At 37.1% G+C, this 22401-nt stretch overlaps 1 protein-coding gene and 1 long non-coding RNA gene across 3 annotated transcripts in view; one reads left to right on the plus strand and one right to left on the minus strand.

Annotated features, from left to right (window-relative positions):
• LOC123677690 (long-chain fatty acid transport protein 4-like) overlaps positions 1–14674 on the plus strand; it is a 61048-nt gene extending 46374 nt beyond the window's left edge. For both annotated transcript variants that reach the window (XM_045614367.1, XM_045614368.1), the window contains exons 4-10: positions 4967–5204; positions 8611–8848; positions 9210–9411; positions 9467–9659; positions 10148–10429; positions 11658–11969; positions 14251–14674. In XM_045614367.1, the coding sequence (XP_045470323.1) occupies positions 4967–5204; positions 8611–8848; positions 9210–9411; positions 9467–9659; positions 10148–10429; positions 11658–11969; positions 14251–14405 (1620 nt within the window). In that variant the 3' untranslated portion in view covers positions 14406–14674. The remainder of the gene's footprint in view (positions 1–4966; positions 5205–8610; positions 8849–9209; positions 9412–9466; positions 9660–10147; positions 10430–11657; positions 11970–14250) is intronic.
• On the minus strand, positions 12411–15403 carry LOC123677691. Its single transcript, XR_006747122.1, has 3 exons — positions 15319–15403; positions 15119–15261; positions 12411–12537 (listed from the first exon to the last, which is right to left on the minus strand). It is a non-coding gene; the product is annotated as an uncharacterized LOC123677691 (long non-coding RNA).
• Between the last annotated feature and the right edge of the window lie 6998 nt (positions 15404–22401).

Raw genomic sequence — 22401 nt, forward strand, 5'->3', positions numbered from 1 at the left:
CAAAAAGACCGGAACTATCTATAATCGAAACTACTGACGTAAATAATGGAGCAAAGGATTCGATATCAGCGATATGTATACAATATAGGGCGATCGGTGAATAACTTTTGTAAATTTTGGACTAGAAGAATGCTTCAAATTTTGACGGAATCGACATACTCAGCACATAAGCTTAGATTATTTTTGACTGGACAGGCTGGACCGGAAGAGATGAAACACGATACCATTCTGTATTTTTGAATAAGAATTCCCAGTTTTTTTATCATAGTCATAATTTTCATGAAATCCTTATTTCGAAATTTCCCACTTGTCATCATTGATCTGTGGTTTCTTGATGTAGGTAATTTTATTCGAAAAATTTCATGGTTTAAACTAAAGATCATATCTTGAAAACTGTTCGTGATAATTGTACACTTTTTTTATTGCATTCCCGAATAGTATTCTGCAGATTTGCGGATCACTATACAGATAGTCCGAAAGAAACTGCAATTTTTGAAATATTACGTTTAAAAATTACAATAAGTCAACTTATTCAAATGGCATGCCCTGATTTTTTCTCTGTCTTATATCTGGTGAAGAGTCTTCGCAAAAATATCCAGGGCATACCATTATTTAGAACCAGCCTATAGAATCAGCAATAATTTAAGCTTATTCGCTGAATACTGTTGATTCCGTAAAAATCTGAATCATTCTTGGACCAAAATTTACCAGAAATATCGACCGATCGAGCACTATTGACTCACATGCATATATGTTTTCCAATAAGAGGTTTCATTTTAAATAGTCCACTATTTGTGCAGATGTCACTTTCAAATTTGACAAAGAAACGATAAACCTTTCAACCAGGCATAATGTTTGGATCCTACACAATTCCATAACGTGGTGAACTGTAAAATTTCAGAGAGGTTAAGATTGTTATTTACTCGATTCCTAAAATTTATTAGGTATTGGAAATACTATATCAAAATGAAACCATTAAATTGGTTCTACAATCAAAAGTTCCCTCCTTTTTTGCTAGAATAGTACCCTTTTTCCATAAGAAAAGTACACTTTCCAGGAAGAAAAAGTATCCGATAGAAACCAAATCCGATTAGAAATGCGATCTTCTTTTATCATCCATTGTAAAAAGAAATTAGTTGTGGAAGTTCCAGGTGATTAAAAAACGTAAATAATTCGACAATTTGTTATTCTCTCTTAGATAAGGATATCTTAAGAGCTGGTGTCGTTCACTAAAGTGAAAACAAAAGTTTAGTTGATAATAAGAAAATGTGGAGTCGTTATGCCAATTAACATACCATATATTTATTCAGATTCCTAGTCACGTTCTGTGATCGTCATTTCTGTTATTATGAAATTCTCAAGATTTGGAATTCAATAACAGCAATGATTACTGTCACCTAAAGCTGAGTATGTTTGTTTTAATGCAATAATCAATTCTTACAATTCGACGATGAATAAATCGTAATTGAAATTTACTGCGAATTACCCGATATTTATCATCGTTGTTGTAAGAAAGTCTAAATTCATGTTTAAATTAATGATTGTTTATGTTACTGTACTTTGATTTCCGTGAATCTACTATAATTACATCAAACTGGGAAATGAGCAAAATTATTCAAGAATGAATATCATTGAATACCTTATAATACGATTCCAGTTTTTGATGCGTGAATAGGAGAGGAAATCAATTGTCTTCGATTCCTCTATCCCTATTTCATGAAAACCTTAAATTCCAATGATTACCTGATAGGGTCGGTTAGGTAATATTGGCAGATTATACTGATTGGAATGTCAATATGTCGATGAGTGAGATTGATATAAATTTACGATCCGAGAGAGAAAAGAAAATAATTGATCAGAAATGCGCTTATTGTGCTAGAAAAGTCGTTGATTTTGTTCTTTGTTCAAAATGTAATTAAAATTTTTCATCCGTTGTGTATTAATGTAATTAATACACAACAACAATTAATACTAACAATGAAAATGCTCAGTGTAAACATATTCCATGTGAGAAACAGCAGCGTTTGAGAAAGTTGTAACGGAAAACGAATTATTGGATATGGAAAATGATTTCTTGAAGAAAGTACTCCAAGAAAATTAGGAAGCAAATAGAGTACTGAAGTTATTCAACAAATTATTAACTGAAGAAGTTGGTTTTTTGAAAATAAATACGTAAACAAAAGTAATCAGAGTCAAGATGTTGCACTTAAACATCTAAAAACAAAATCGATTGAGTTGTGACAATAAATATTAATCTATGATAATAAATGAAGAGTTGTTGCAACGCATAAGCGATATTTTATTACATGATCTTTGATTTTGACATGTACGCATGCGCATTGAGTCAGATATTAAGCATTGTCTAAATCTGAAATACGGGGCCTCCCTTACTTCATTTAAATACAAGCAACCAACTTTCATTTGAGCAACCTTTATTTCGTCAGATATCTGTTTATGTCGAATATATGCAGTCATTATTCAACAAAAACAAACCTATAAATATTTGTAGCTGTATAGGTAAACAAAATAATGAAGTAAACTTTTTGAGAAATTTTAAATTTTATATCTTGATTTTGAGCATCTGTGGGAACCATTTTGATAGAGGAATAAAAAATTGTTCTCAAGAAAGAATTTTACAATAATTTTGTAGGATTCTCTACAACAGATCATATTTAATTTGAAGATTCTATTCAAAGAATAAGAAATATAATACTGATATATCCTGAATTTTATTAGAAATGTGAATTTAAATATAATATTGTGGTATTGTTATAGAATTTCTTTTTTGCATTTAGGCTATTAGCCTCATTATAATTTATCTCTGGTGAGATATTTTGATCTGCTCTAGCAGGTGGCAATATGCACTCAGAAGGTTTGTTATATTATTATACAGTCTCTGTGCCGGTCGAAGTTAAGCTTTAACACACTTTTCATCTTCGGTCTTTTATGCTTTCTTGGGGCTTTCTCATCATAGTCGCAAGCCTTCCTTATAAGAGGTTTTGCATGATTTTTCATTTTACTGATGGACTTCACGCTCAGGTCTATTAAATGGTCGTCTGGGAATGGTATTTGCAGATCTTCATATATCCGTACGTTGACGACGAACCATGTTGCATTTACGGCTCGCCTCAGAATCGTTTTCTGCACGACTTGAAGTCTCTGCTGATGGATCTTTGCGGCGTATCCCTAAGCCGGGCATGCGTAAGTCATAACCGGCCGAATGGTGGACTTAGAGAGAAGAAACTTGTTGAAAAAAGACATTTTGCTGTTTTGCAAAGTAGCGTTTGCAACTCTGCCGTTGCTGTCTTTCCCTTTGGCACAGCTGATATGACGTGTTGTTTTCAAGTAAGCTTCTTGTCAAGTATTAGTCCCACATACTTGGCCTCGTTTTCCGGCTGGAAAAGACCTCTCTGAAGACAGTACTCCGTCAACTCTGGCTCTGAACGTGCGAGAATGCAGGTAACAGGCTACAAGTTGGAACATGGAGAGTGGGAAACCGGCCGCAACCAGCTTTTATAGCTGTACTTTGTGCCATATTATATCAAAAGCTTTGGGCGCATCCAAGAACATAACCTCTGTGACTTGTTTGCAGTTATATCCATCCATGATTTGTACCACAGTGGAGAGTTGTATTCGAAAACCGAACTGTTCCAACTGTATGATCAGGGCTGTGTGTGTTCTGAGCTCTACGCCTCGATCTGTGCTTCACCCTGATAAGCTCCTTGATATTCTCTAGGATAGACTTCTCGCGTCGAAGCGTCCAATGATGTTTTGATGTTCTTCCAGTTCCTTGGGGTCATATATGAGTTTAATCGGACTCATATTTGTCATTATTTGGTCCTTGAAAACCTGCAAAGTAGATGAGTCAACATTTCAATCATTCAAACCCAACAAGTAATCAAAAAAGGTATGGTTGTTCATCTCAAGATTTAAATAATCTGTCCAAAAACAAGATATAAAAAGTATATATCACCTGATAGCGATTCAGAGATTGGTCAAATATCACTGTTTTATTGAAAACGACGCAAATCAAGCAGGTTTCAAGAGCTTTATGGTAGGAGTTCCTTCAACAACTAAAGAGGAATTATACAAGAATAAAGTCTGGTTTCTCTTTTTCTAGATTCAATTTTATGAGAGGACAATATGTTTCAGAACCTCAACCGAATTCAAAATCGTCAACTTAACTAATGACGGTCAAAAACTAAAAAACTCAGCTTTAGAACACAATACTCAGTATTTATCAAGCAAATTCAATCCTCTAAAGGTTTAAAGATAACAATTATTCACCAAAACGTTCAGTCCATTGGCAATTGTGTAAATAGATAAGAAGAATTTATTCAAGATTTTCTTGACTGCTTATGACATACAGGCTTGCTTAGGTCATGAGTTCGTATGCTTAGTGTTGCTTAAAATTTGAAACTCTGGTGGTACTCAGAATAAGAAAGATAGGCCAAACATATGTTATATATTCGAAATCAGGGGAAAAAGAACTAGTCAAATATAGAAAAATATACTGGGTGTTCCATTTGAAAAAATTGAGTTGCTATCAATATGTTGCCCACTCTATATATATTTTGTTTTGTGAAATAATTTTAAAAAACACTAGTCGATTTCGTGGAACTTTTGTAGAAAATATTTTTTTTACCTCTTTTATTAACAAAGTTAAAGGGGGGGGGGGTCAAATTATAGTGAAAAACCCGGTACATAGATAATTTAAAGCTTCATGCAAATTTTTTTCCTCATATTGTCTTTAGAAAGATAAAAAATTCAAGTTGAATATTGAAAAAGTTAGGAATACATTAATTTGAAGTCGGGAGCTGCGGTGTTAGCAGTTCTGTGGTCTTCAAGGGACCAATTGTCACATGAATAAACGATCGCTCTAAAGATTCTTACTTCTTGTCAGAACTTTCCCTATTTCTGTTAACTCGCATCAATAATTAATCTAGAAATTTTATTTTTTTTTCAGTTGGAAGAGTATAGCAATAAAATCGCCAACGTGTTCAAAAGCCATGGCTACAAAAAAGGCGACGTGGTTGCTCTTTTCATGGAAAACAAACCTGAGTATATCGGAGTTTGGCTGGGCTTGTCCAAATTAGGTGTTATTGTACCTTTTATCAACACTAACTTGAGGCTCTCTACGTTGGTCCATTCCATAACGATAGCCAAGTCACAAGCTGTCATTTTCGGAAGCGAGTTATCAGATGGTGAGTCATAAAAAGATTTAATTTTCTTAATAATAATACAGATGAACTGAACGAAAAATTAAATGAACATATAAAGCTTCTATTTCTATAAAAAAGTCGATTCAAAACGAATTTCCATTCTGAATAATTACAACTTTGTGTACTGAATTCCTAACCAGAATTTCAATTTCCTTTTCCTGAATTTGAATTTACTATTCTGAAATCCAATTTTTCTTCTCTGAATGTTACTTTTCTATTCTGAAATATATGTTCATTTTTCTAAACTACAATTGGAATAATGAATCACATCCCATATATACCTACAATGAGTTCTGTGATACCCAGAGACGCATGATAACGAGCGCCCAAAAACTCTTGACGCCAATTCAGTGATTTCCTCGATTTTTCTTATATTATCAACCATTCTTCATTATAGCTGATCTATCTCAGTCTTCCATTGCATAATCATTACAATCCAATATACGAAACAAATTATTTCCTCAAAGCAAATTTTAGCTATCTTAACATTTACACCGTTTTATACCCATCCATTTCACCATTAGTCTCATGAATCACCTTATGTCAATTCTATTCTCACCTGGCTGGTTAATTCTAGATATTAACCTTCCACCTATATTGTTTCAACTGTTGTGTTGTCTATACGAATAATGTATTTTCAAGGCCTGAACGAATTAAAAAGAAATCTCGAAATATTTTAGGAATTGTAATGAGTTGTTTCATTACGTCAATAATTAAGAATTCTTAATATGTCCAACATTAATTGTGTCCATCTCAAAGTGAAATAACGAATATTTTAATTAATGGGAATGGTGAAATTTTGTTAATTAGATTTAATATATTTTTTTTAATAGCGCATTTACATGGGGCAGATAATAACAATGCTCATTATGCATGAAGGTTTATTATTTTTGTCAAACGTACAATAACAACATCATATTTTGACTGACAAGATCATCGAAAAGTTCTACTTTTTCTCCGCCAAAGGAAAAAGTGTTTATATGGCAACTATAAATTACTTTGCCGCCCACCGGAGGGAACAATGCAGCCTAGCAATGATAACTATCAACAATTATACTTCATGCCTCAAATTAATTTATCATGACGATCGTTAATATAAATTTTATTTGATGGTGGATTTCCAGATTTTTATGAACTTCAAAACGTTAAAAAAATAACATATTTTATGCCCCACTTTTTCTTTATCAGGTCTTCAAGATGCTACTTTATTTACGGATTATCTAATAACACTTCGGACAATCAGTAGAGTGTATTGACTTTTTATCATTGTTCCATAGTTTTGTCTTTGAATTAAATGCGACAATTCTTCTCAAATTTGAATACAATACAAGAAAGTGTTCCAGACTATAAATATTTATGAATCCTACTTATTATATGGCAGAGATAACATTGAAATGCATCATGTTGAATGTTTTATATTCCATAATTACTATTAAATATGTACTGATTGCAATAGATCAGAAATTGTTATTCTTTCAATTCAATTTTTTTGTAATTGAAATGAAAAAATTTCCGAGAACCATTGACTTGATATTAGGGAGTTTTCAAGCTCTCATTCATTCATACCCCTATTAAGATCTTGAAGACCACATAACTGCATATACGGGGTGTTTTCAAGCTCTCATTCATTCATACCCCTATTAAGATCTTGAAGACCACATAACTGCATATACGGGGGTGTCTACTTTTTGAAGGGTCAAATTTCAAGAGGAGATCATATAAGTTTTTTGCAACAAAAATGTCAAATAACACATGTTCAATTTAACATTTCTTGAGTTCACGAAATACTTCAAATTTATCCATAAAATCCATTACATTTCAGTTATCCTTGTAGCCACATCAAATTTGACTACATTTCAGGGAAATGGCATTAAATTCGCTATAAGATAAGAAGTTCTGTGTGCCAAAAAATTCTCATTGAGTGATAAGAAGATGAATATCACGATTCTGAAGTAAACAAAATCGGTCATATTTTCCAATGGTTTTATCGATTAAAAATTAAGGATTGTGGACATGTTTTCTTTTCACCAAAAACTACTGCATTTAGTGTGCTTTCGAATGACATATCAACTTTTATGCTAGCTGCTCGTCCTCTGCCATAATATTATGGCTAATAAGAACGAACAACAAAAATTTGAAATATTCCGAACCTAAATTTGCTCTATCTTGAAGCTCTTTATGATTGAATATTAAAATAATTCTCTTGGAAATCATGAATTTATCTGTTGTGAATCGAAATAAATCAAACGAATAAACTAAATTTCAATAATACAGATTTTATGGAAAAATGTATTATTATTCCAACACTTCCAACTAACATTGAAGAAATTTCCTACGATAATTCCTGTGATTATTTCACATATACACAACTAAATGACTGCCTCCGTAGTGCAGTGGACTGATGAGTCGACTATGGTGCCAAAGGTACCGGATTCGAATCCTGGCTAGGTCATGGATGTTGTACATGTCTGGTGATGGTTAGGTTAGAGGCTAATGACCGTAACAGTCGATGCCTTCAACGAAAGAAAAAACAGACAAAATTAAATTAAATTTTATTTTGTATGGAATGAATGAATTTAGTCGAATGAGATTTTGAAAGTGAATCTTTCTACTGATTTTTTGATAATAATTAAGATCTACTGGGTGTTCAAAATGACATAATTCATTGATGACTTATTCAAACCTTAATATCGGTCTTATTCTAAATAGGATGCCTTCCCCGTATTTTATTTTTTTATTATTTTTCATTATCTTCAAAAAATAAATAAAGGAAAATAAAATTTTGGGTATGCCATTTGGAATGAGCCCAATATAAAATTTCGAGTCTGTCATCAATGAATCGACTCATTTTGAACACTCTAGAGTTCTCAATGATTATCAAAAAGTACTTACCTTCGTTTATTCAGTATTCACTTTTAAAATCTCTTCTTCTTCATTCTGATACCTATCCGTTCCGGATGCTGGCTAACATGATGGCTATACGGACCTTATCGACAATTGCTCGAAACAAATTGTCGAAGAATTGATCATGGATATGATCATGAATTTTGTTTTTAACACGTTCAATTACAATTCATATCTTTCGCCAACTTGTGCTACCTTGTCCACCAGATTCTGAAGCTCATCTTTTTCATTCGATATAAGAACGGTGTTGTCTGCGTATTTTATATTATTAATACATTCGCCATTAATAATAAAATCATCCTTGTTGTCTTCAAAAGCCTCGCTGAAGATGTATTCGGAGTGTATTTTGAATAAAAGCTGAGACAACACGCATCCTTATCGAACTCCTCTTCTGACTAGACTGCCTCGGATTCCTCGTTCCCAATTCTCACTGAAGAGGTCTGGTTCCAATAAATATTGGCAATAATTGTATTTTTCGTTGCAGCCATTTCCGAAATATTGGATAAGGTAGAGTCTAAGACTGCTCTGTATCAGGTGAATGGAGGAAATAACAACAAATCGAGTTCTGACCAGAGATTTAAACCTCTCGATGATTATTTGAAAGATAGTCCAAGTTCTGCTTTACCAACTCCAGAAAACCTAAACCACCATAGCAACCTTGTATACATATATACTTCTGGTACAACCGGCCTTCCAAAAGCAGCGGTGATTAGCAACTCTAGGTAAATATTGTTTTCTCTATAGTTTTCTTCATGAATAAAATATGTTAACCTAATGGGCATTCTAATTTTTTTATAAATGCGACTTTTTGCTGATAATATACATATTATGTATGAAACATATGACCATGAAGGATAGGGCAATAATATAACAAGAATGGAAGGATATAAATGAATCGCGGTCGAAATGCGGGATGATTAAAAAAAAAAAAAGATGAAAAGGTGAAGTTATGCGTCTTTTGAATCGAATTTATTTCAAATTAATTTGAAAAAATTTGAAATAAATTTGATTCAAAAGACGCATAACTTCTCCATTTCATCAATGAAATCATTAGTCTAGTGAATAACATTCCCAAATTTTTAGGTACATTTTTATCGCTGCAGCAATCCATTGGCTGGCTGGTTTCAAGAATACCGATCGTTTTTATACACCTCTTCCTTTGTATCACACTGCTGGCGGTTGCATGAGTGTCGGGCAAATGATAATCTATGGTTCGACTTTGATAATCAGGAAAAAATTTTCAGCTTCATCGTACTTCACTGATTGTCAAAAATACAAAGCTACAGTAAGTTTTCACGAAGATTCTTTACTTGTGATGCCAAAACTTTGATTTTTTGTAGGTCGCTCAATACATAGGAGAAATGTGCAGGTATATCTTGGCAGTACCTCCAAAATCTGCCGATAAAGAACATAGTTTAAGGATGATTTTTGGCAACGGACTTAGACCTCAGATCTGGGTAGAATTTGTAGACAGGTTCAATATATCGAACGTGGCCGAATTCTATGGCGCCACTGAAGGAAATGCCAATATTGGTGAGTATGATACTGCAAAACCACAATACGTTGGAAATTGCTCAGAAAAAATCTCATTTCGCCTTGCACCCAAAACAAAAAGCTTTTGATGTGCTTCGCTGTCATTTTTATTAATTTCGTTTATTCTGTTTGTATTCCTAAATAATCTAGCTTTAGTATAAAATCAAAGTTAATCCGATGAAACTGAAGAGATTTTTTTATACGTATACGTTTTTACTTTTACGTATGATAAAATCTTTCCTATTCAGAGGACCAAAAGGTCCAAAAAGGTTCCGTCCTCTTTTTTTCTGAATGATAAGAGACCAGAAAGCAGATCTTAGATATCTTGATTCGTTCTCGAGTTACAGGGCTTTTCTGAAAAATCACTGTTTCAAATATTTCGCTATTAACGTTATCGATCATTTTAGTACCTTTTTCTTTATGCTCTTTTGATAGGTTATGTCAGTGTCTGTCTGAAATCTTTGTTCATTCGAATATTTTTTTCGCAGTCAACATCGATAACACAGTTGGCGCTATTGGCTTCGTGTCCAGGATTATACCCTCAGTCTATCCTATATCCATCATCAAGGTCGACCAAAACACCGGTGAGCCTATAAGGGATCACAGAGGTCTCTGTATGCCATGCGAACCAAATGAGCCAGGAGTCTTCATAGGAAGGATAATAGCCAACAATCCTTCCAGAGCTTTCCTTGGTTATGTGGATAAGAAGGCATCTGACAAGAAGGTGGTTAATGATGTTTTTTACCATGGCGACAAAGCATTTCTGTCAGGTAAGTTTTAATTTGGGGATAAAGATCAGACACAGGTTTCCCAACACCGAGATATTAAAGAGTACCTTCCTACCTTCCAGATTTAAGAAACTTACCTGAGAGAGCTTCCAAGAAGGTTGTGAATCAGATGTTGGTTATGAATGTGTTTTATTTGGCGGAGCAATTTTTTTGTTTCGATATTGTTGTTTGATATGTTGTAGTTGACAATATTGCTGACATATTCTCCAGGTTTGTATCCGGACGGTACTTGTAGTACGGCACTTTTTCAGAATGTCCCACATAATATGGTTACCAATTCTTAGTAGAGTATCTTCCCTAATGCAAGATGTCACTCTTTATATTAATTTCCTGCAAACATTTGATATGCGCTCGAGATATGTTGGATTATTTAGTTGATTGGACACCGGTAACGTTATTGATCGTCACCGATAGTCGAATCCTTTATGATTTGTTTGCAATAGTTTCCAGTTGAAATCGCTCGATCTGGAACGGTTAGGAGAAATCCTTCCGGATCATTCTACCTGTTGTGAGTTCGACGTTTTAATGTAAATATGATCCTGACTCCGATCTTTGCATGATATTAAATATGGTCTTTATGTAGTTGTAAAGGTGTTGATTCGTCTGCTTCACACAATGTTTCATAGATCTTTGATGTACTTGCTTGGTATCGGAATTATCTTCGTAGGCGAAAGCCTACGAAAATATATCTGCCCATGAGCATGTTCCATGATGTCCAGCAGACCACAGCAGTGTTGTTTTTTAGGATGGAGATTATTTGCTTTTGTCATCAACATTCTCATTTCACATTGAATTTTCTATGTGTGTTTTGCTCCATGGAACTATATCGAAAGAGTATGTTAGAAATAAACATGCATAAGTATTGAAGCCTCTCGTTATGTTCTTGCTGTTGAGGTTTGTTTTTAAAATTTTTAGGGTTATCCTAATAAACTCAGTAGTTAAGTCTTTCTTCATTTTTTGATTGGTCGGTTCTGTTTCATTTCAAGGTATTTGTAAAGATCGTCCGACTTCATTGCTTATATTTCCTGTCCGTTTGCAAGAGAAATCGATTGGTACTGAATTCTTCCTCGTACTAAGCTGATCATACGACACTTGTCTAATCCGCATACCATACCTACATCCTTTGAAAAATTTTCCACTAATTTGACCATAATTTCTAGGCGGTTCTGATGGCAATAAAATTATTATTATTACCATCTTTCTTTTTCAGGCGATATTGTTGTAGCTGATGAATTTGGATATCTTTACTTCAAAGACAGGACCGGTGATACTTTCAGGTGGAAAGGGGAGAATGTCTCAACTTCGGAAGTAGAGGGGGTGCTGAGCAACATACTGGATTATAAGGATGTGGTGGTGTATGGAGTCGAGGTTAGAAACCAAGAAGGTCGCGCTGGAATGGCAGCAGTCTTAGATCCAGATGACAACGTTGATCTAAATACGTTGGCAGAAGGATGTCGGAAGAGTCTACCATCCTATGCCAGGCCGATATTTATTAGGATACTGAAGAAAATGGACATGACAGGTAAAAAATCGTCGAATGTGTTTCCGATGATTAGTTTTAGATGCAGTTGCTGTCAGAAATAGTCAAAAAGATCAATTCCAATATAATACTTTCCAGCACTTTGGCCTTCGGAATTAACTAGATGGTTGATTCGGTATTCTTTTAAGTTACGAGTTGAATATATTTGAATCGTAGGAAGGAAGTTGATCGTAAAAATTGTTATGAGGTTTATTTTATTATTTTTTTCAATTTGGCATATTTGTTTAACTCCATAGTTAGGTAGGTATGTTTTTCAGTTCTTTCAGGTTTGCTTTTTTGCAACGGATAATATTATGCAACAAGAAATATTTCTTTCAGTTTGATTGGGAAACAGAATTTATTATGTCGGATCGATGAAAATGTCACATTATTCGCCGAAAAAGCCAGATATGAGAAAAAATGGCTTTTGCACACCATAACTTTCCAACTCACTTTTTGAACTAATTTTTGTGTATAAACTTTACAAATCTTATCGAATAACCACAATGTTCCCTTTATATGGCTCCAGCCCACTCTTCAGTCTTCACAACTCTGTGTCACTCGTTTCAGTCTGTGAAATAATGTATTTTGAAGATGTTTTGATGATTATTCTCTAGAATAATATATATTTTGTAGATCAATGACCAATATCTAGTAATTTTTGGACAGTATACCTTCAACATATTTGTGATGGGGATTTTTTGAATAATATATTTAACAATTATCGCGAATGTAAAGGGTTTTCTGTTAAGAGGTTTCATTTTGATATTGAAAAAAACGAGTATATTTTAAGAGAAATCAATGGATGTTCATTTTATTATAGAGAGGAAGATACACCATTAACGATGGAAAACGATATCAGCCAAATGGCCTCCATTCCTCTGTTCATGAAATTTTGCAAAACAAATTCGTACATTTGCGGCATATTCTCGATAACTTCAAGAATTCTCTCTTCAAGGTGTTGAATCGATTGTGCCGGATTGGCATAGACCTCATCTTTGACGTGGCCTCAAAGAAAAAAAAGGTGACCTCTTCGAGAAAAAACACAACTAGGAAGCTTTACTTGCAAAATGGCGATTATTCCGTTCCTTGTGTGGAACATAGCGTCGTCTTGTTGAAAAAAAAACGTCCCCTTCGATATTATCCAATTCCGGCCATAAAAAACCGTTAATTATAGTTCGGTAGCGCAATCCATTCACCTTAGTAGCTGCACCAGCCCCAATTTAGAATAAGTAAGGTTTAATCACACCACCAGCCCAAAAAAACCACCAAAAAGTGACAACACCTAGATGACAATCATTCTTGGATTTTCCGAGCCCCAAATGCGTCAATTCTGCTTATTGACGTAGCCTCCGAGATAAATAAAAATGGGCCTTACTGCAAAATTTTCACCTTTTTTGTTATTTTAACCCCTCTTAGAAAACAATTCCCTGATTGGAAAATGAACAATTATTTTTGAAATATCGGAGAATCCTGGAATTTAAAACAACATGGAAGAATGGGATTTGAAAAACATAAAACTGAAACAATGAAGCTTACCTAGATGACAATCATTCTTGGATTTTTCAAGCTCCAAATGTGTCAATTCTGCTTATTAACGTAGCCTGCGAGGTAAATGAAAATGGGCCTCACCACTGAAGATGATTTTTCGATGAAAATCATTTTGATGCATTTCAAGGACCTAATCAGTTAGATACGACGATATTGCTCGTTATCGATTAAATTGAGTTCTTGTGTTAACTGAACTTCAAAATCGTTAATACCTAAGTCTTTACTCAAAATACTGTGGAATGTCTAATTGCCAAGATTGACGAGGAATCGAACAATCTGTGTTTTGGTCAACACTACGGTCTATAACAGAAATTTTCTCAGTTGTTCTTAAACACGGATTAATTCTTTTCACTTGCTTCTGGTCGAGAAAGTGCTTCATGACGACCCAAAAGCGCTTTTGTTTTGAGTTATGTAACTGCAAAAATTTTCACCTTCTTTGTAGTGAATTTTAACAAAAAGAAAGCGTTGTTGAAGCGTGTATAGTTTCATTTTAACGTCAACATGACACTTGTCAACTGTCAAAAGATAATAGCTTCAAAAGTGACAGCTGCACAGATAGCGGGCTGATCACAATGTAATCCCTTGTTGGAAAACCCTTTATAGGAATTCATTTTCGAATAATTAATTCAAAAGTATATTCCTTCGATTAGCTATAACTTCTTGAAGATGACAATCTTTCGAAAAAAACTACATGAATTTTCTATTTTGTATGCTAAAATGATTATTTTTCCAGGCACTTACAAGTTGAAGAAAGTGGATCTTCAGAAAGAAGGGTTCGACCCATCACAAACGACTGATAATATCTACTACCTGGACAGTTCGGGTTTCTATTCCTTGCTAACCAAAGATATTTACAATAAAATCGATAGCGGTTCAATTCGGGTTTAATATTAGGTGTATAGTGTACTTACACTGGAATTATTGTGATCAAGTAAATTGACTGAGAAACTGCGATGCGAATCTGTATGTGTGGATAGTAAATCAATCTTTACTAATTTTAAGGTTTTATACTGGATGATAAGCATATTTTATATAGGTGCATATTTTTCTATAACATTGCTGTTTTGTTATTTCATTTCTAGAAAATATTGCTGTAAACATAAGTTGAAAGAAATGGAAGTAAATATATTGATAGTTAATTATATGATCAATTGGTATTCACTTGATTCAATTTTTTTTCCTTATAATAATAGTAATGTTATACAGTGCTGGCAAGTTGTTATTCGAGAGGCAAACAGGTAACCCAAATTTGTACAATGACTTCCCTATGACTTTCCAGGACTTCCTTTGATTTTCCATGTTTATAATCATCTAACCTTAGGTTCGGTTGATTTGAGATTATCTTTGTTTTTGGAACAATTAAAGATTTTTGATGGAAAAAGATGAAAAATAAATAGTGAAACATTTTTTAAAATAACCTTCTAATACGCGATTTTTCCTGCAACTTGGAAAAAAATACCGATACCTAGTTTCGTGAAGGCTTATTTGAACAGAGAACATTGGCGTAATTAGAGTTGACCTATGAGGGGGTTTACCCTCACTTAGAAAACGCAAAATCTTCAAATTTTTCATTTATAATTTTTTTTCAAATTATTACTTACAATTTCTTTTATTTCTTCTAATCATCGAGGGATAAACAGGTACCCCAAATTTGCACAATGAATTCCCTCGACTTCCTATGATTTTCCATGGTATAATTATTAACCTTAGTTTCGGTTAATATCAGATTATACATATATTTGTTCTGAAGAATCAAGGATTTTAGAAGAAAATAAAAGAAAAAAAAAAAGTAAAAAATTACCTTCAAAAATAACCTTTTAAAGCGTGGTTTTTCTTACAACTTGGAAAAAATATTGATACCTACTACCTAGTTCCGAGAAGGCTTATTTGAAGAGAGAACATTCACGTTACTAAAGTCGAATCATGATAGGAATTTTTCCCACTGGCGGATCGACTATTTTCGTGGCCCTACTATTGAAAACTTTCGGGGCCTCCCTCAACTTTTACAATTTCTTTAGAAATAATTTTTCAGAATCAGAATTCAGTTTTTATAGGACAAACATAAATTTAATTGATAAAATTCAAGGTATTTTACTGATACTGAAATTAAAAATCGATATCACTTCTGATATATCAGTAGTGTTATCGCATTTTCATTCTGTAAATATTTCACCTCTACTCTGTCAGTTTGAATGATAGAATGGATTTCGTTATCAATAGTGTTTTCTCCCACAGTGGCAGTAGAGGAGCACATACATTCGTTTTTCATTTTCTGAAAACCATCATTTCTCCAATTTTCTTCAGGTCGTTGCGAAGAACCAGATTCACACAGTTTGTTGACATTTTCTATTGTTTGATATTTTTAGATTCTTTTGGAGCAAAAAAATTGGTCAGTTTTGCATGCTTAGTTTTCTGCTGTTTTTTACTTTCCTTGAGCTTCCGTTTCGAATAGCTGCTTAGATAACGTCGGTCGGTCAGACATGGTGTCACAAATACGAGAATTACTGCACCTGTGATGATACGAAAGTATTTAATTTTGATATTCTACTTCAGAATGTCACACAAGTATTATTTAATAGTGAAAAAACTCTATGAAATTTTCTCCCCTCTTAGAAAACAATTCCCTGATTGGAAAATGAACAATTGTTTTCGAAATATCGGAGAATCCTGGAATGAAAGAATGGGATTTGAAAAACATAAAACTGAAACAATGAAGCTTACCTTGTATTGTTCAGAAAAAAAAATGATATCACTTGCATTAGAAGTCCAAAACGAAAATGCTCATTTACACCAGCACTGTTCAGATAAATATGCTAAATATTTATAACTAAGAATTGCCAAACAATTGTCTTGCAATTCGCATCCCTTCCTCCATACAATGTCGACACTCACATTTACCTAGATTTCAAAGGGATGCCAACAACTTTATTACCACTATTGAGGGAATTTATTGCAAACAGATAAAAATAATTGGAAGGAACATGCAGAAGCGGAACCTTTTTGATTTGATATAATTTTTTTTCTGGCAGCTGAATTTTTGCTCTGGGTCTGGTTGGGTTTCGTGTGATTGTGGCAATTTACACGTTATACTTCTTTATTGCATTTTTTATCATTTTTACTTGTAGAACAACTTGAACTTGAAGAATTTTCATCCTGAAGAAAAGTTGATTCGATCAGAGGCCCCTGTGGAACTCGGGGCCTTAAGTTTCAGCGTAGAAAATTATTACTTAAAATTTTTTTATTTCTTCTGATCAATGGAGAGTTGTCCCTAATAACACTCCTCTCGTTACGCATATGACAGAAAAAAAGGGTCATATTTGCAACAAAGCGAAAAACTTATCAAACATATCGGTATGTAAGAAATAGGTGATCACAGTTATTATTCTTGTTGAGGCATATTTCCATATTTAGAGCATTTTATGTAAAATATGAAAATTTCAATATCTTTGCCTATATTAATGATAGAACGGTCAATGTGACTGACTATCTAGCCGCACATTTTCAGAGGGGAATATGTGCAATGGTTGATGATCTTTTCTTTTCTTCACAATTTCTTGTCCAAATCCGACATTCTGACGCCTTCCCTCTTTTTGACAAGCGCTGAGATCCTGGGTTCCATAAGTAAAAGACAATTTAAGCCCTGAAATCAGCCAGTTTCTATACTTTCTTCCCCTTTATGTGTAAGAGAATGCCTATGGAGGAGTCAGGAATTGACAAGAGTCATATCAATAGCTTGATAGAATAATAGCATATACAGGGTGTCCCAAATTCGATACCCCCTGAAAGCATCTCGAGAACTATAAGACTTGGAGAAAAATCTTCGAACTCTTTTTTTTTCTAATAATCAGAAAGCAGATCATTATTATTAGAACTGGGGTCGTTTTGCTTCGGTAAACTTTCCGGGAACTGCGACCATGCAGATCTTTTGTTCACTACCCTACTCATTCATAGAAACCCAGGGAGGTCGTCAACGACGTTAATAAAATTGACAACCTCCTTAGGGGCCTTGGCCGTCACCTCTCTGGTATCCAGGACCGGCTTACCCATGTGAATGGTTCTTAGGCCACCCAGCTCCGGACACTTGCATAACAAGTGTTCGGCCGTTTCTGCTTCCGATCCACAGAGTCTGCAAATCTTGTCTGCTGACTTTCCCATACGGTACAAATGATGTTTGTATCGACAGTGCCCCGTCAGCAGTCCCACCATCACCCGAAGCTCCGCTCGCGACAGCTTCAGGAGCTCTTTGGCGTAGGTAGGTGTGACACCAATACACGCCAACCTTTGCAGTTTCTGCAAACTGATGCGTGTGGTGACCTCCTCGGTTTTTGTCCATCATGCTAGAGATGCATAGGTGACAATAGGGCGTACCACCGCTGTGTATAACCACAGTACCATTTTCGGTTTCACTCCCCATGTCTTTCCAAAGAGTCTTTTGCATGCCCACATAGCCGCCGTGTCTCTGGAAAGAGTCTTATCTATATGTTTTCCCCAGTTCAGTCTGTCCAGGATAACACCTAGATATTTACACTCAGAGAAGTGCAGAGTCTGACCATTTAAGACCAGAGCTCTGAGGTCGAGATTCCTTCTTCTAGTGAACGGAATTATTGATGTTTTCGAGGGGTTGACAGTAAGCCCCTCTTCCCCGCACGAATTTTCAATAATTCTGAGAGCAAGTTGCATTCGGCTACTTATTGAGCCCCCATGCTTGCCTCTAACAGTCACCACTATGTCATCGGCGTAAGCCTGGACGTTAAAGCCGCCTGTTGTGACCCTCTCCAAGAGGCCATCCATGACCAAGCTCCACAGCAAGGGTGATAGAACCCCTCCCTGAGGGCATCCCCTGCACGTCAGCACAGTCACTTGGGTTTCTCCCAGATAGGCTGTAACGGTTCGTCCTTTCAACTTAGCTGATATCCACTCATCAGTGGAGGGTTCTATCCCTTTCCTTTTGGCTGCATTGCATATGGAGGTATGTAGGGTATTGTCAAAGGCCCCTCCGATATCACCGAACATTGCAAGCAGAATCTCCTTTGCGTTGAGGGTGCCTTCCACCTCTCTAAGAAGATGATGAAGGGCGTCTACAGTAAATCTACCCGCCCTATAAGCAAACTGTTCGCTGTGGAGCTTTAATCTTCCCCTTATATTATTATCCATTATTTTCTCCATGGTCTTCAGGAGAAAAGAGGTGAGGCATATGGGTCGACAGGATTTAGGCTGCGGGGAGCATTTCGACCCTCTTTGGGTATGAATACTACCCTCGCCTCCCTCCATGATTTCGGGATATAGCCCCTCGTAAAGCTGGCCTTAAAGAGCTCAGTTATCGGGGCTATCAACACCTTTCTGAAGCATGGCCGGAAAAATACCATCCATACCTGCTGATTTGAAGGGCTGAAAGCTCTTTATCGCTCATTCAATTCTTTCTGGTGTTAATAGTCTACCAGCTTTCTGAGAATCCCACCTGGTGGGGTTGTCTACTTCCCCAGCGGGGGCCCCATCTTCACTGGTAATCTGCCTGGAGCCAGGAAAGTGAGTCTCTAATAGAGCTCTTAGGCTCTCTTGAGGATCGTTCGTAAATTCCCCACATGGCTTCTTTATTTGGCAATTGGGTTGGAGTGATCCTTAGATAGTACCCTTTGAAGTCTAGCTGCTGGGGCTGTTTTATCTATTTCCTCGCAGAAGCTTCTCCAGGACTGCCTTTTGGCTTTCCTGACCTCTTTGTTGTAGTTGGTCAGGGCCAGTCTGTAGGCATTCCAGCTGCCTTCTCGCTCAGCCTTATTGAAGGCTTTTCTAGCAGTTTTATTGAGGTTTTCAAGATGATTGTTCCATCAGGGGACGTCTCTGGAGATCGTTTTCTTCCTGAGTAGACAACTGTTTTCAAATGCCCTCTTCAGACATGATGTGAAGTGAGCAGAGGCGTTCTCCAGATCCTCATTGGAACTGATGTTGTATTTCAGGCCCTTCAGATCAGAACTTAGGTGGGCTATGTAAAGTTCCCAGTCTGTCTTCCTGGGTATCCTGCACTCAGCATCAGCTGAAGCAGTTGCTTCAACGTTGAATTCTATTGCCATATGGTCTGACATGGATGGTTCTTCTGAGACCCTTCAGTTCTTGACCATCCCCGCAATGAAAGGTGTCGCCAGTGTAAGGTCAATTACTTCCCTTCTGATCGCATTCATGAAGGTTGGACTATTACCCACATTCACGATCTCTAGTAAAAAATAGAAAATCAAGCAAATCCTCACCTATATGATTTATATCTGTGCTGCCCCATACTTTGTGGTGTGCGTTCGCATCGCAGCCCAGAACCAGTTGTTTCTTCTCCATGCGGCACCATTCGATGAGGCGTTGTACTGCCTCCGGTGGTGGGCTGATGGCGTCTCCTGGAAAATATCCTGAGGCGATAACCAGCTGACTTTTGATGCTCTCAGTTCGCACCTCAACCAATGCCACAGCAAGATCCCTTGACAGGAACTCTGTAAGTGGAAGACAGGTTAGTCTCCTTCTGAGTATTATTAGGGCTCTTTGACTTACTGACTTATCACAGTATATCGTCTGATATACTTTGTTTGCTAGGCCTCTTACTTGTCCTCCATTGATCCAGGGCTCTTGTATCAGCCCTATATCAACATGCCTTCTAGATGTTCTCCAGCATGAGGCACTAGAGGCTGACTTCGAGTGCTGGAGGTTTATCTGAAGGCATGTCAGACATCTGTCCCTTATGAGGTTGTATGTCCGCTAGGCTTTTCGGAAGGAACCGCAGGTTTTTTTCCGTCAGACCCCCCCTTATCACGCCTTTGCGGACCAGCCCTCCCCCCAGAACTGGTGGTCGGTTTTGTTTCCTCTTCATTGCCTGGAGGCTTCACCACCTTCTCCTTTACCTCCCCTTTGGGATTTTCGGCGACCAGAGGTTGAGGCCTGAGGTGCTTCTCTCATCTCGGCCGTTGTCTTTGATCCCTTAAGGCGAAGATTTGTTGGCCGAATAAGTAGTTTATCCGCCAATTTTTCGCTCTTAACGATGCTCTATCAGCCGAGATGACAATCTCGAAGGACTCTCCAGCTGGAGGTTTTGAGCCATGCGTTCTGATTCTCTACCACCTTGAGAATTTCCTCGGTGGAGAGATCATGACTGTCGGGGAGATATCCGACCAGGATCTCCGGGTGAGGCAGTTCTGCCTCTTCGGCTATCCTCAGGTCAGCTCCCTCCCAGGGTTTGAGTTTAGGTCGTATGCTTTTCAGCCACTCCACAGTGGCTTTGTCAGAGCCTCATATGCAGTTGCTGGAACATAGGCGTTATGGCGTCCTCGTTCCCCAGCGCAATGATCTGTTCCATTAGCGATTTTTTGATGGCCTTTAGTTGGTCCATTTCCAAAATCACCTCTGGAAACTTTTTGTCCATTATCCCCACCTTCAGACCAGCGGTAACCTGGCTGTAGGTGGGCCCACCTGATGCAGGAACCTTGGGAGTTCCCGAGGGCTGAGCCCTGGAAGCTCCCGAGGATTGAACTTTGAAGGCACCCGAGGCCTGAGCCCCGGCAACTCCTGAGGACCGTGCGACTTTTGAAGCCTCACATTTGGCACTCTTAAGCTCCTTGCCTTTAGGAGTGCTGTCCTCCGACATAGTTCTCTTGGTCCCTCGGCCTGTTGTCTGCCTTGGACCAATTGGTTTGGAGGCTTCTTTCCTGGCATCGTCAGGAGCCATCCCTTTCTTAATGAGGAACTCCATCCCCCTTCTGGCAGCCCGGAGATCTAGGTCTCCTGAACGCCAGCTTTTCAAGGCCAGCTACGACCTCTTCATCGCTGCTCTTCAGCAGCATTTCCTCCGCCATGGGGTCAGGACTTGCGCCCTGCTCCTCAGGCTGAGCGAGGCTTTGTTCTTCCTCAATTAGCACATTAGGGCTAGTGCTACGCCCTTCTTTTGTTTTTGCTGTTTGGTCCATACGAAGTCCCACGTGCAGCTAGGGAATTTCAGTCACCAGAGGAAGAGCCCCGCATGCCCCTGGAAGGCCAATTAAACCAGAGGTCGCCCGGTATCTGGAGTTCGCATATTCAGGACTAGATCCTCCGACTAGCCACGCAGACTTCGGCATACGCTGTTCCACCTTGTCTTGGGGAAAGTTTTAATTGTGTCTCTCATACACTCGGTTCAGGCGGTTAAGCCAAATCCCCCGGCATGTGTCCTCTGCTCGCGAGACATGACCACAGACATCAGATTCCACATGTCGGTATATCAGGCATGAAGGATCTGATCCCTTGCATACCTGGCATCGTTTACCCCGTGCAATACCCCAAGCCACGACACTACAGCAGGGTATGGGGAGTCGCATCGCATTGGTCAGTGTCAGTCGATTACTGTCCAACTCTCGCCCCGAGGAGGCTGCGGTGAACCATGCCAGCACAGACCTTGGCAAGCCTGGGGTCGACTAATCCCCCGAGAGCAGATCATAGATATCTTGATTTGTTTACCAGTTACAGGGCCTTTCTGAAAAATGACTGTTTTAAATATTTCGCTATATCTTGGTTTCTGTTCGAGATATTCAAAAAATTCTGAAATGTTTTTTAGTAATATTTATGGTTTATATGGTCGTAATAGATCATATAAAATAATTACTGTTTTAGAGATATAGAGCAAGGTCTTGGTATGTGTCTTGTTTTAAGTCTTGTCATCTTTTTTTGTTTTGTTGTGTTTTCAAGGAGTGGTACATAGAATTGACTAAGTTGTTTTACGTCTTGTCTATCGTTTACGGTTTTTTCTGAGTTGGATTGTATGTGTACCATCTCTCATATTTCTGTCTGTTTTCGTTTTGGTGCTATTGTTATTATTTTTGTCTCGTCATAGTCGAATTCATGTGTTGCTGTACAGACTACAAGGGCGTAGAAATGTGAG

The sequence above is a fragment of the Harmonia axyridis genome, chromosome 4 (genome assembly GCF_914767665.1).
Source record: "Harmonia axyridis chromosome 4, icHarAxyr1.1, whole genome shotgun sequence".
In the NCBI taxonomy this organism is placed as follows: Eukaryota; Metazoa; Arthropoda; class Insecta; order Coleoptera; family Coccinellidae; genus Harmonia; species Harmonia axyridis.